The 11,954-nt window shown below is 36.8% G+C and overlaps 2 protein-coding genes across 4 annotated transcripts; one reads left to right on the plus strand and one right to left on the minus strand.

Moving 5' to 3' along the window:
- Window positions 1-2,922: 2,922 nt before the first annotated feature.
- LOC115995333 (UV-stimulated scaffold protein A homolog) lies at window positions 2,923-7,746 on the plus strand. Of its 3 annotated transcripts, none has more exons than XM_031119850.1 (3): window positions 2,923-3,100; window positions 4,792-5,217; window positions 5,695-7,746. In XM_031119850.1, exons 2-3 carry the CDS (start codon window positions 5,023-5,025, stop codon window positions 7,459-7,461), a joined length of 1,962 nt encoding a protein of 653 aa, XP_030975710.1. In that variant the 5' UTR covers window positions 2,923-3,100; window positions 4,792-5,022; the 3' UTR covers window positions 7,462-7,746. The 3 variants fall into 3 exon arrangements, with proteins under 3 accessions (XP_030975710.1, XP_030975712.1, XP_030975711.1); XM_031119852.1 differs by having other exon boundaries at window positions 4,810-5,217; XM_031119851.1 differs by lacking the exon at window positions 2,923-3,100 and adding an exon at window positions 4,239-4,568.
- A 1,994-nt stretch (window positions 7,747-9,740) lies between these two features.
- LOC115993663 (protein DOWNSTREAM OF FLC-like) lies at window positions 9,741-10,946 on the minus strand. Its single transcript, XM_031117608.1, has 2 exons — window positions 10,702-10,946; window positions 9,741-10,278 (listed from the first exon to the last, which is right to left on the minus strand). The coding sequence occupies exons 1-2, from the start codon at window positions 10,865-10,867 to the stop codon at window positions 9,956-9,958; spliced, it is 489 nt and encodes a 162-aa protein (XP_030973468.1). The 5' UTR covers window positions 10,868-10,946; the 3' UTR covers window positions 9,741-9,955.
- Window positions 10,947-11,954: the final 1,008 nt, after the last annotated feature.

Consider the following 11,954-nt stretch of genomic DNA (forward strand, 5'->3'; position numbering starts at 1 on the left):
CCCATAGGCTTGAGTCCGAGGACCATACAAGGCCTTGGTTCTGTCCAAAACTTATGATCTTTTATGTACTTGGTTTCCCCATAGGCTTGAGTCCGTGGACCATACAAGGCCTTGGTTCTGTCCAAAACTTATGATCTTTTATGTACTTGGTTTCCCCATAGGCTTGAGTCCGAGGACCATACAAGGCCTTGGTTCTGTCCAAAACTTATGATCTTTTATGTACTTGGTTTCCCCATAGGCTAGTTCCGGGAATGCAAGGCCTTGGTTCTGTCCAAAACTTGTAAGATTTCTTTTTATGTACTTGGTTTCGCCCTAGGCTTGAGTCCGTGGACCATGCAAGGCCTTGGTTCTGTCCAAAACTTATAAGATGTCTTTTATGTACTTGGTTTCCCCATAGGCTTGAGTCCGAGAACAATGCAAGGCCTTGGTTCTGTCCAAAACTTATAAGATTTCTTTTATGTACTTGGTTTCCCCATAGGCTTGAGTCCGAGGACCATGCAAGGCCTTGGTTCTGTCCAAAACTTGTAAGATTTCTTTTTATGTACTTGGTTTACCCCTAGGCTTGAGTCCGTGGACCATGCAAGGCCTTGGTTCTGTCCAAAACTTATAAGATGTCTTTTATGTACTTGGTTTCCCCATAGGCTTGAGTCCGAGAACAATGCAAGGCCTTGGTTCTGTTCAATAACTATGATCTTTTTATGTACTTGGGTTTCCCATAGGCCCCTTTGAAGTCCGAGGACCATGCAAAGGCCCTGGTTTTCTGTCCCAAAACTTAGAATCTTTTTAATGTGCTTGGTTTCCCCATAGGCTTGAGGTCGGGACATGCAAGGCCTTGGTTCTGTCCAAAAACTTATGATCTTTTTATGTACTTTAGTTCCCCATAGGCTGAGTCCAATGACATCCAAGGCCTGGTTTCTGTCCAAAACTTATGATCTTTTTAATGTAATCTTTGGTTTCGCCCCATAGGCTTGAGTCCCGAGGACCATCGCAAGGCCTTGGTTTCTGTCCAAAACTTATGATCTTTTTATGTACTTGGTTTTCCCCATAGGCTTGAGTCGTGGACCATGCAATAGCCTTGTTCTGTCCCATTAACTTTATGATTTTTTAATGTACTTGGTTTCCCCATAGGCTTTGATTTCTCGTGGACATTGCAAAGGCTTGGTTCTGTCCAACACTTATGGATCTTTTTATTACTTGGTTTCCCCATAGCTGTTTGTAAGTCCCGAGGACCAATGCAAGGCCTTGGTCTGTCCAAAACTTTATGATCTTTTTATGTACTACTTGGGTTTTCCCCTAGGCTGAGTCGTGACCATGCAAGGCCTTGGTTCTGTCCAAAACTTATGATCTTTTTATGTACTTGGTTTCCCCATAGGCTTGAGTCCGAGGACCATGCAAGGCCTTGGTTCTTTCCAAAACTTATGATCTTTTTATATACTTGGTTTCCCCATAGGCTTGAGTCCGAGGACCGTGCAAGGCCTTGGTTTTGTCCAAAACTTATGATCTTTTTATGTACTTGGTTTCCCCATAGGCTTGAGTCCGAGGACCATGCAAGGCCTTGGTTCTGTCCAAAACTTTTTTTTTTTTTTTTTTTTTTTTTTTTTTTTTTTTTTTGACCATAAGCCCCTACATCAGGGCGGGGAAAGTTGACTCGAGGCTGGGAGCCCCTAGAGATGCCCGCGCCCTTAGTACTGCGAGGCGTAGCCCCTAGCAGAAGCTTTCGTCGGAGTGACAACTATATGTCGCCGGAGACGGAGGAGATCCCTGAAATTTCTGCTTGCCAATGAGTTGATTCCACCGCCACCTGCGCCAACGCGCAAGCTTTTCCCACAGACGGCGCCAATTGTAAGGACACAATTCTCTGGCGGCCCAATAAAGATGTTGGGCTCGCGTACAAAAGATCCCTCACAATATGATTTGTAGAGAGTGGGCTTGAAAAGCTAGCCGCTGGTCACGGGGCGATGTCCGATCCTGGCTTTAGAGGAATTCAGGTAGAAAAAAGGGATTGGGTTTGAACATTTAAGCCCTTAGACGTTGCACCCTATGGGATGGGACTCCTCGGAGTAGATCCGAGGACCATTGAGGCCTTACCCCGGTTATCCAACGACGGACTTTCTTCTGTGAAGTCCGGTGTTGTTGAGATGTTCTCCCCCCACGTGATATTTCTTTTTTGGAGGTCGAATGGGCCCCTCTTTCGATTTACTTACTTTCTTCTTTTATACTCGTCTGCATTCGTTATCCTTCGTCCACGTGTAGGGTCAGTCTTTACAAACACTGACATTTGTCCCATCAGTCCAATCCCGGAATTGTTGGGGATGGTTTGATAAAGCTGCAGAGTGCGGCTCTGTCAGGCGCTGGGTCTTATCTGGAGGGGTAGTAAGGATAACCTCCCCAAGTATCTTGGATCTCCTTACGAATTCGTCCCTATACCAGTTTCACCCCTTTGTTCTGGTGGGACTATGGATCTGCCGAGGACTACACTGTCCTCGGCTGCCTCCCAAAATTCTTTTGTGCTCTGCGTTGTAGAGTTTGGGCCACAGCTCTCCTCGGATTGGGCCTTCGGACTCTCTAAGGGCAAATGGGCCTAGTCCACGAATTTGTTGGGCCCCACAGTTTATACTCATCATAATTCGAAATTGTTATATTTTTCAATAATAAAAAAAACCTAGGATGTGATGATAATTTTGTGTTTGTAGGTGAAATAATTTTTTTTTAGGGAACATACTTATTATCACACCCTAGATATTTTAATAATAAAATAATATAGCAATTCCAAATTATGATAAATGCAAATCATTAACTTTTAGTTTAAAAAAAAAAAAAAAAAACCCTGTTATTTATATATTAATTTATAAAAAAACGTAATTAAAAAAAAGTCAGAAATTAAAAAAAAAAAAAAAAAAAAAAAAAAAAAAAAACCTACTATCTATACGGTGTTCTCTCTCGTCAACCGTGAAATCACAAAAACCCCACCCCAAATTCCCTACCCTACCCGAAAACTGAGAGAGAGAGAGAGAGGCTGCTCCACAAAACTCAAAAAACAATTCGGTCTTAGCGGCTCCAGGGAGGTATTTCCAGGCGGCTCCGGCCAAAACTTGGTTGGGTAAGTTCACAGTTTTTTTTTTAATTATTCCAATCTTCTGTTAAATTTGATTGAAATAGTAAGTTTATAATTTAATTTTATTATGAATTTCAAATTTAATTTTTTCCTGTATCTGTTTAATAGTGAAAGTGTCAAAGTTTATAACTTTAGTCCAAATTTTGTAGTTTGTTATTTTGTGATTTTCATGTTTAGATTATGTGGAAATTATAATAATTGATGACTGTGAAAGGCTCATTCTAAGAATATATTCTGCTCTTAATCCTATTGGGATTCGGGATTCGGTCATCTTTATATATAGCTGTTGGGTTTGAATTTTTCTTTAAAAAGATTCTATTTATCGCTCTGATGGAATGCAGCGGGCTAAAGTGAGGGATTTTTGAATTAGAATCTCGAATGAATGAATTTGATGGTTATCTTGGTGCTAAGAAAACAGCATACACTGCTGATTTTATTTTTTCAGTTGGTTACGGTTACTATTAGCGCATAGAGCAATGGACTATGCAGATGGATGAAATTTGCTATATATAATACTTGATCAGATATGCCACAAAGTGTTCCTACAAGAAATGTGCAAACGAATAAATACCTACTCTTCTAAGTTCATGAATTTTTATATGTATTATTATTGTGATCTATTGCGTCTACGAAACTGTGTATTTATCAGTTTAGTTTAAATTGTGACAAATTATACTGTTTATTAGTACTATTGCTAGTATTGTAGTTAAAAATGTTTTGGATTCTTATTGTCAAATGGAGAGATTAAAATTTATAAAATTTATTGCAAAATGAATACTTTTAATACTTTCAATTGAAACATACAGAAATTTAACATGCTATTTTGGATAATGGCAGTTAGAACTACTTGACAAAATCATGCATGCATGCACTGATTTCATTTAGATTTTCTTCATTGACGGTGTTTGCAACAATATTTTAAAACAAAAAACTTGCAGTAACTGGTACTGTTCAGCCTCTTTATGAGAGAAAAGTTATTCTTAGGGAAAAATGTCAATAAAACTTACTTATCTCAATATTTTTTTTTAGTGTGCAAATTGGTCTCTACTATTGTTGCTGTAGTTGGCTGCATACACTTAAATTCATAAGAGACTATTATTTAGTTTAAAATTATTTTTGCCTTTTCTTTTATTACTTTGGGAATTTTATATTTGGTTTGGTCATGAACGTGTTTCCTTGGTTGTGATGATATACTTACTTATCACCATGTTGCAACAATTGACAAAAGCACTACAATGACTAACCATCTTTAATCTTACTGTTTGCAGCATCTCAATGTTAGTATTTCATAAAGGTTATTATAATGATTGATTAGCAAGTGTCTTCTCATTAGACACACATAAGAAATGCGAAAAATCTGCAATTGCTAGGTTTTCCTTTGTTGCCAATGCTGTTGAGCATTTGGAGTAGGTAGTTACAGATAAAGAGATTGAACATGACTCAGTTACTCCAAGTGAGTACCTAATTTTTCCTTCTATATTTCTAAAGGGATTTAAGTTCTAGAAATTTGAGGGTTTTGATGGCATGAGTTTTTTTCAATTTAAATTACACACTTAAAGGATTCCAATTTTGTTGGCAAAGTTCTGCCTCATTTGTCTTTTTTACTAAAATCTTTTTGTTGAGAAAAATATACTCAATTCTATGTAGCTCACCTCACAAAATCTTAAATGTTGTAGGTGGTTTCTCTTACCCAGGTTTGTGTCGTGAATTCTTATTATTGCCCACAATCTATTTGGATAAAAGAGCAAAACGTGTTGCCGTGAAGAAGGTGAAAGAAACTACTAGTCTAAAACGGATTGCCATCTAGAAATATTTTAAAAGTAAAAGCTTGTAAAGTGACGGGGCTAATGAAGAATAAGAACATAGCATAGCAGTATGCAAGTATCCTTGTTTGATTTGATAAATAAATGATAATGGAAGAGGGGAGAGAGAGAGAAGGAGGGAAGGTGTTGAGTCTGATAGAGAAGGCGACCAACTCCACAGCTGCTGAGGTGGACCCACGTCTCCTTAAGGCTATCAAATCTGTTGTCCGCTATTCAGATACAGAGCTCCGACTTGCTGCCAATACCCTTTTGGATCTCATGAAGCGCGACCACTCTCAGGTATGTATTTGTTTTGTTCTTTCTTTCTTTTTCGCACTAATTTCTATTAATTTTTATTTGATTATTTTAATGAATATATATTATATGCTCTCAAGTAGCTTGTAGGTGGCTTTAATCTAATTAAGATAGATTTAATATATTTTTCTGAATTATGATATTTACTTATATTGAGGTGAGGGTATCATCCCTGATTAGGCTGGCTATGCTATTATATAATCTGTTAAGGAAAAGAATTGATTAGATATATAATCTGTTAATGAAAATAATACATGTGGCCAATTCTTACCAATCTGTTGATGATCCATAGTTGACCCATAAAATTTGGGACTAAAGCTTTTGTGGTTGTTATTGTTGTCGGTTTTTTTCACTTTTGTTTTTATGATTATTATTAGGGGTGGCGGTGATTTGTTGGTTTATTAGTGGGTTTCAGTTTAACATTTTGGTAATTAATTGAATTTCAATATTTGATCGGTACAGGTAAGGTACCTGACACTCCTGATAATTGACCAACTGTTCATGCGTTCGAAGCTTTTCAGAAGCATCCTTGTTGACAACTTGGATCAGTTGCTGAGTTTGAGTGTTGGGTTCAGACGAACTCTGCCTCTCCCGGCTCCTCCTGCTGTTGCTTCTATTTTGCGCTCTAAGGCAATCGAATTCTTGGAGAAGTGGAACTCTTCCTTTGGGATTCATTACAGGCAGCTCAGATTAGGGTTTGATTACCTTAAAAACACCCTCAAGTTGCAGTTTCCTAATCTACAGGCCAATGCAGCTCGGATTCAGCAGGAGAGAGCAGAACGTGAAAGGCGGTCAAGAGAGATTTTGCTAAATAAATTTGAAATGTTCAAGGACAATTTCTCATCTATTAAGGAAGAGATCATGTCTACCGTTGATGAGATTGGGGAATGCTTAGACATAGTCCGTACAAATGAGGAATTTATGCCTCTGCCTCCTGCAGATGATGAATATTTCGAAGAGTTTCGTTCTTCTGAACTGCTGCAAATCCGTCTCAATACTTTAAAAGAAGGGGAAAAGGTTCACGAGAACACTGACAATAAAGTGGTTTTTGATGCATTAAGGGAGCTGTACAAGCTTCTAGAGACAAAGCATTTTGTTTCAGTTCAAGAATGGATTTCTGTTCTTCTAAGGGTTGAAGTGGCAGACAACAGGTTCAGAGATTCTGCTTTAAAGGAGTTAATTGACATACAAAATCGTCTCAAATCAGTGAAGAAGAAGTGTGAAGAATCAGGTTGTGCTCTTCCAAACACTGCAAATCGTGATGAAGAAGAAGATGATTTCTGGGAGGAGGGTAAGATTGGATCACTTGAGAATGAGAGGTCTACTGCTCCCAATAATCATGATGAATATTTTTCCATGAAATTAACTTCTAATAAGTTCAAAAATAAAACTCCTGAAAGCAGTAAAAAAGATTGTAATGACAATGAGATTCTCAATCCTAAAGGTGGTGAAACCAATTTGGACCCTTTAAGAAGTAAGCTTCTGGCTGAAGCTCCTGTGATGAAGTGGGGCTCTTTCTTGGATAACTGGGGTTCACACAGGAAGGTTTTGGCTAACCAGCGGGGATTGGAGCTTGAAAGTCACTGGGGTAGGGTGGACTATGACGCGGTTATTCCAGCTGAGAAAATGCCTGAACTGAATGTACATGCAACTCTTTATGAAGAGCAGCAAACTGACATTCAACCCTGCAGGGCTCCTTTGAGCAAAGGGGGACTTTGTCAGAGAAGAGACCTGAGAGTTTGTCCATTTCATGGACCTATTATACCTCGAGATGATGAGGGAAAGCCACTCAATCAGAACTCTTTAAAAGAAGAGATATCTCTTGATTTGGGGATCGATTCCATTGAGCGGTTAGCAAAACAAGCTGTGAAGAATGTTCGTGAGAGTGATAAAGAAGTAGCAAATAAGAGAGAAATTGATAAAAAGTCACTGAAGCGTGCAAAGCTTGCGAAAATTCGGGAGCACAATGATACAGTTCTAAGGGATGCTGCCTTGACATCAACTTCAAGATCTGCATCTATTGGAGAAGATATGGGGGTGACTGATGGTGAGAAACTGTCAGCCAGAAACAAGAAGGAAACACTCTCATCCATGCTGCACAAGAAAGTGACACCGAAAGATAGGATAGCTCAGAGGCTTTTGAATACACGGGCAAAGGATTCAACAACAAGACAGCTCACATTGGGTGAAGATGCAAATTACCGAGAAGCCTTCCCAAATCAATGGTAATGAAAATTTCCGATTTTAGTCTTTTGAGTACTTTAGAGGATTCAGAATTTCACAGATGCACATGTTGGTAACATGGCACCAGATTCAGATATGTTAGTGGAGACTTTTGGCATTTGCCTCACAACTGAATGCACCCAGGGATAGTGAATGATTGAGAGGATCTCTATTCTATCATTTTATGTAGATATCTTGTCTATTTTTTCATTGTTGAAATATTTGTATATATTTGAGGTGAATTAATGAGCTGGATTGAAAATTATTAATTTTCTACGAAATTTCTATGAATTCCAAATCTGTTTTATTTTTATTTTAATCTCTAGCCATTACAATTGTCTCAAATTTTTTAGTTCAAATCAAATGGTTCTTGTAAGTTTAGCAGGCAGGGAATTTCAGAATGTTAGATGATAATCCAAAATAATTAATATATTGAAACCCTATATTTATTGACACTGTTTTGTTCTGAGAATCTTTGTTTCCCCTGTTCTTTTTGCTGGGAAATTATTTAGTTTGATCTGCTTGTTGAATCATTGATCTTGTACTCCCGACCAATAAAAGGATGCCAAATCAATAGAATTTACTAATATAGTTCTTCTCTGCCATGGAACTGAAAGTCTGAAACCATATAATTGTTGTTAACACCATCTAAAACCAGTTTTCTCTGTTTGAAATTTTATGGCGGACAAGCCAAAATTTTGAGGATATTCAAATGTCAACATTTAAAATTTTGGGGATAAAATAAACTTTTCCTTTTTCTATTTTGCCAAGCTTACTTGAGCTTGTAACTACGACTATCCATGGGTCGGTCCGGAATAGGTTTAGACTCCACTTGGACTTGACCCGATTCCAGCGAGTGGTAGAACGGAGGACCTATTGTCGACCGTGAGCACCATTGGGTCTGATCGAGTTGGTTCTTCATCGAATCTAATCAGTTTCGAGGGAAACCAAGAGAGGCCGTTATAAATGAGATCTTGCTAAAAAGCACAAGATCATATCCACAAAGACCTAAAATCTTCTTTCAATGGTTAAGTGCCATGCAGAAAATGAGTGGCTGCTGACAAATTGATGCCTTTTGTGAGGTATTTTTTTTACAAAGAACAAGCTACCACTGTCAAAGCATTTTTACAAGCAATTTTACAAACACTTTCACCCCTTTTCAAGGGTTACCATTGCTTCTCTTGACAAGTTACTCAACTTAGTCCCCAAGGGTAGTATATTCAATCTAAGCAACGAAACTTTCAATACAATTGTTGTGTGCTAGCTAGATAGCAACACAAAATGAAGGAAGTTGGAAGAATATTGTTGTGTGCTAGATAGCAACGAAGCTTTCAATACAAATTTTGTAGCCCATAATAATGCTAGATGGGTTTTTTTTAACTAATATCTCAAGATTGGTCCCCATCTCATCTATTCTCGACTTTTGTTTTTTGTCCCTAGGACAGAGATAGTGGTAAATCCCTCTTGTTAGTCCTTTTTCTTTTTCTTTTTTCTTTTCTTTGAATCAAAGCATTGCTTAGCCAAAAAAAAGACCATGATAATAGAAACATTGTGATTGTGCAATAATATTAGGTTTATACATCATCTTTCTCCTAATGTGTCGACTCCACAACTATGTGAAACCCACATGACTTGAAAGGAATGATGCAAATTAATGCATGATATACATTTTTATGTCTATGGCTTGAGATGTAGTTTCATTTTCATGTAATTGAAAGTGATCCTTTCAACACATGGATGGATATCAAATTACCATAATAATTTCATTTTACTTGCAACAAGCTAAGCTTAAGACGCATCTAAAAGACAAACCATATTCATGTTTTCTTTCTTGTACACACTACTTGGGAAGCAAAATTATGTACCCTTGCCCCTACTAAGCAAATCCCACTTTAGGTTTTTTTTTTTTTTTCTTTGATGTATCAAGCTAGTTAGAATATTCTAAATCATTATTTATTATAGTATATTTTATTCCTATTATTAGCTATAAACTAGTTGAAAGCCTTAGAATTTAGTGGCATTACTTGAAGTCATAAGTAGGCAGAATTAGGATTCAATTCTCTCTCTAATTATTTTATAAATATATCAAGTATTGAGGGTTGATTTTCTAACTTGGACCATTGATTCTTTTGTAGCTTTGAGAAGCAAAAGAATATTTCAGAAGAATCAGTTCCGTAAGGTAGTAATCATATCAAATTTCTGATAAACAACAGACATATTTAGGGATATATATATGTAGTGCATCAAATCAATCGGGGGAAATTAAGGAAATTGATATGTCATTAATTTTATATAAACTCTGGTTTGTTACGCAAAGCCACAATTAAGTGACCAAAGATACATTGATGAAGAAAACACGACGTTCAGAACTTAAGTCCAACAAACTAAAGAGGCACATAAGACATACAACTATCATTCAGAACAATGACAAGTAAACATAAAGCATAAAAATTATTTAAACCAACAACACCTAGCTAACATACTGAAATTGGTCCTTCAATTATGTATCAGGTGCGTACTGCTGGAGCAGTTCGGTGCACCCAGCCAATGGCTGATCTTTGAGGAACCCCATAGCATTTGCAGAAAGATTTTCATTAATGACACCATTGTAACGTGTGAGTACAAGAGTGGCGCGGCTACGACCTGGGTCGGCTGATTTGCAGTCAGCCACTGGGCTGCTAACAAGAACGGACTCACATATTTCGTCTTGATGGTCATTTTCAACGGAGATGTTGTATGTTCCAGTTGAGTCAGTCACTCCTTCGTTGCTGTACACAACCTGTAGACTTTTCCTATCTCTGCACTCAATTCTAACCTTTGCACCTAATAACAAGCATGATATCCAAACTATTACAAACTGATATTATAGTATCTTCACGAATCACAATAGACAGTTCAATACAAGACAACTAAAGCACCATTTGGAAAGAAATAAGAAAGAATGATAATGTATGGTATGAGATCAATAATTGCAGGATTTACTTCTTACTTGACTAGAAGATGAACTGAAATGCATTTACTATAGACACATACATATATCAGTATGTCATACAAAATGACCAATGTTTTGGAATGCCAAGTTTATTTTTTCAAAGGTTAAACCACCTTCCTAAGAAATGAAAAACATGTCAGATTAAAGTGACAATGAAACTTTCTTTTTTAATTGACAAAGTTGCCAACCATGCATAACCATAACTCTGACTAGTAAAGGACTGTATTCGAAATGAGATTTATATATGTTGGTACCTTCAATATAATTGGTAGCAGGGGTCTCAAACCCACATCGGCAAGTGTCGCAGTAGACACGTCCTATGACATTGAAGGGGCTCCCCGAGCTCTGTGCGCTAATAAAAGCTTGGAGGAGGACACAAAGTGCCAGCAACATAAAGGGTCTAGCGCTAGTACTCGCCATGGCTGTCAAGGAAATAAGTAGTGACTAGCAAAATGAGAGAGATACACACTAATGATCAATGAAAATGAGAAATGAAGTCGAAAAAATAGGCAAGTTATTATAGTGATGGGTTGAGAGGGTCAATGGGAATTGTTTAAGTGTTGTTTACATGTGCAACCATTGAAACAAAAGCGAGTCTTTCGGGCCTGTGCTGGTTTTGTTTCTCTGAAAATTTTTCTCATTAATTGTTGTCGGTGGTACAGACTGTAGTATTTTCTATTTGTATAATTTTATGAATATGTTGTCATTTCTTGGTTTGGACTTTGGGATTATAATCAACATTGGAATTTGTCACCCTAATGGTGAGGAATGAGGATATGATATTCTAATTTCTTTTGTAAAAGTGCTTTGATACTGTATGTTTTTCTAAGTGAATTATTGGATTTTTTAGGCAGTATACTTGCAGGCTACATCTTCAAAAGAATCAAAACCTTGAGCACATGCAAGAGAAATATACTTACGTACAATGCATGATAACATGAATACATAACCTAAAAAAGAATATTTCTAAGTTCATTATAAGATAATAAGGGAATTTATCAAAGTTTTTTTTTTTTTTGTTTTCTTTTTTCAATAATTCAACAGTTACAACGAAGTTGAGATGTCAATTACTAGTTCAATTACAAGACTTTGAACGAGAATTAATAAATATTTATTAGTCCAGTTGTCCGAACCATTGAGCTAGCATATACAGTCAATTTAAATAATCTTGAAAACCTATTTCATGTCAACCTCCACTATGACTTTTTTTTTTTTAATGAATTAAAATCTTCTTGAATTCTTAAAAGGGTAATATTAACGGATGCCCTAAGGGCAGTTTAGAAACTATTTTTAAAAACATTTTTTAGGAAAATGATTAAGCAGTTAATTATTCTGACAACTTTTTATATAGTTTATTAACAATTGTTTAAATGGCACCCATTAACACGACCCTCTTAAATAACTTTGCAAGAATTTTAAAATTCTTTCCATTTATTATAAAATGAGTTAATTTTATTTTACCATGTCATCAACATTTAATCAAACACCAATAACACTATTTTGGTAT

This window comes from Quercus lobata, chromosome 6 (assembly GCF_001633185.2).
Source record: "Quercus lobata isolate SW786 chromosome 6, ValleyOak3.0 Primary Assembly, whole genome shotgun sequence".
Taxonomy (NCBI): domain Eukaryota; kingdom Viridiplantae; phylum Streptophyta; class Magnoliopsida; order Fagales; family Fagaceae; genus Quercus; species Quercus lobata.

What these genes read in the sequence shown, in the direction of transcription:
- LOC115993663 (XM_031117608.1), bottom strand. Translation starts at nt 10,867, where the DNA reads ATGGCGAGTACTAGCGCTAGACCCTTTATGTTGCTGGCACTTTGTGTC. An exon ending in TGCTACCAATTATATTGAAG is followed by an intron (nt 10,279 to 10,701) that starts GTACCAACATAT and finishes GCTTGTTATTAG; the next exon opens with GTGCAAAGGTTAGAATTGAG.
- LOC115995333 (XM_031119850.1), top strand. Translation starts at nt 5,023, where the DNA reads ATGATAATGGAAGAGGGGAGAGAGAGAGAAGGAGGGAAGGTGTTGAGT. An exon ending in TGAAGCGCGACCACTCTCAG is followed by an intron (nt 5,218 to 5,694) that starts GTATGTATTTGT and finishes TGATCGGTACAG; the next exon opens with GTAAGGTACCTGACACTCCT.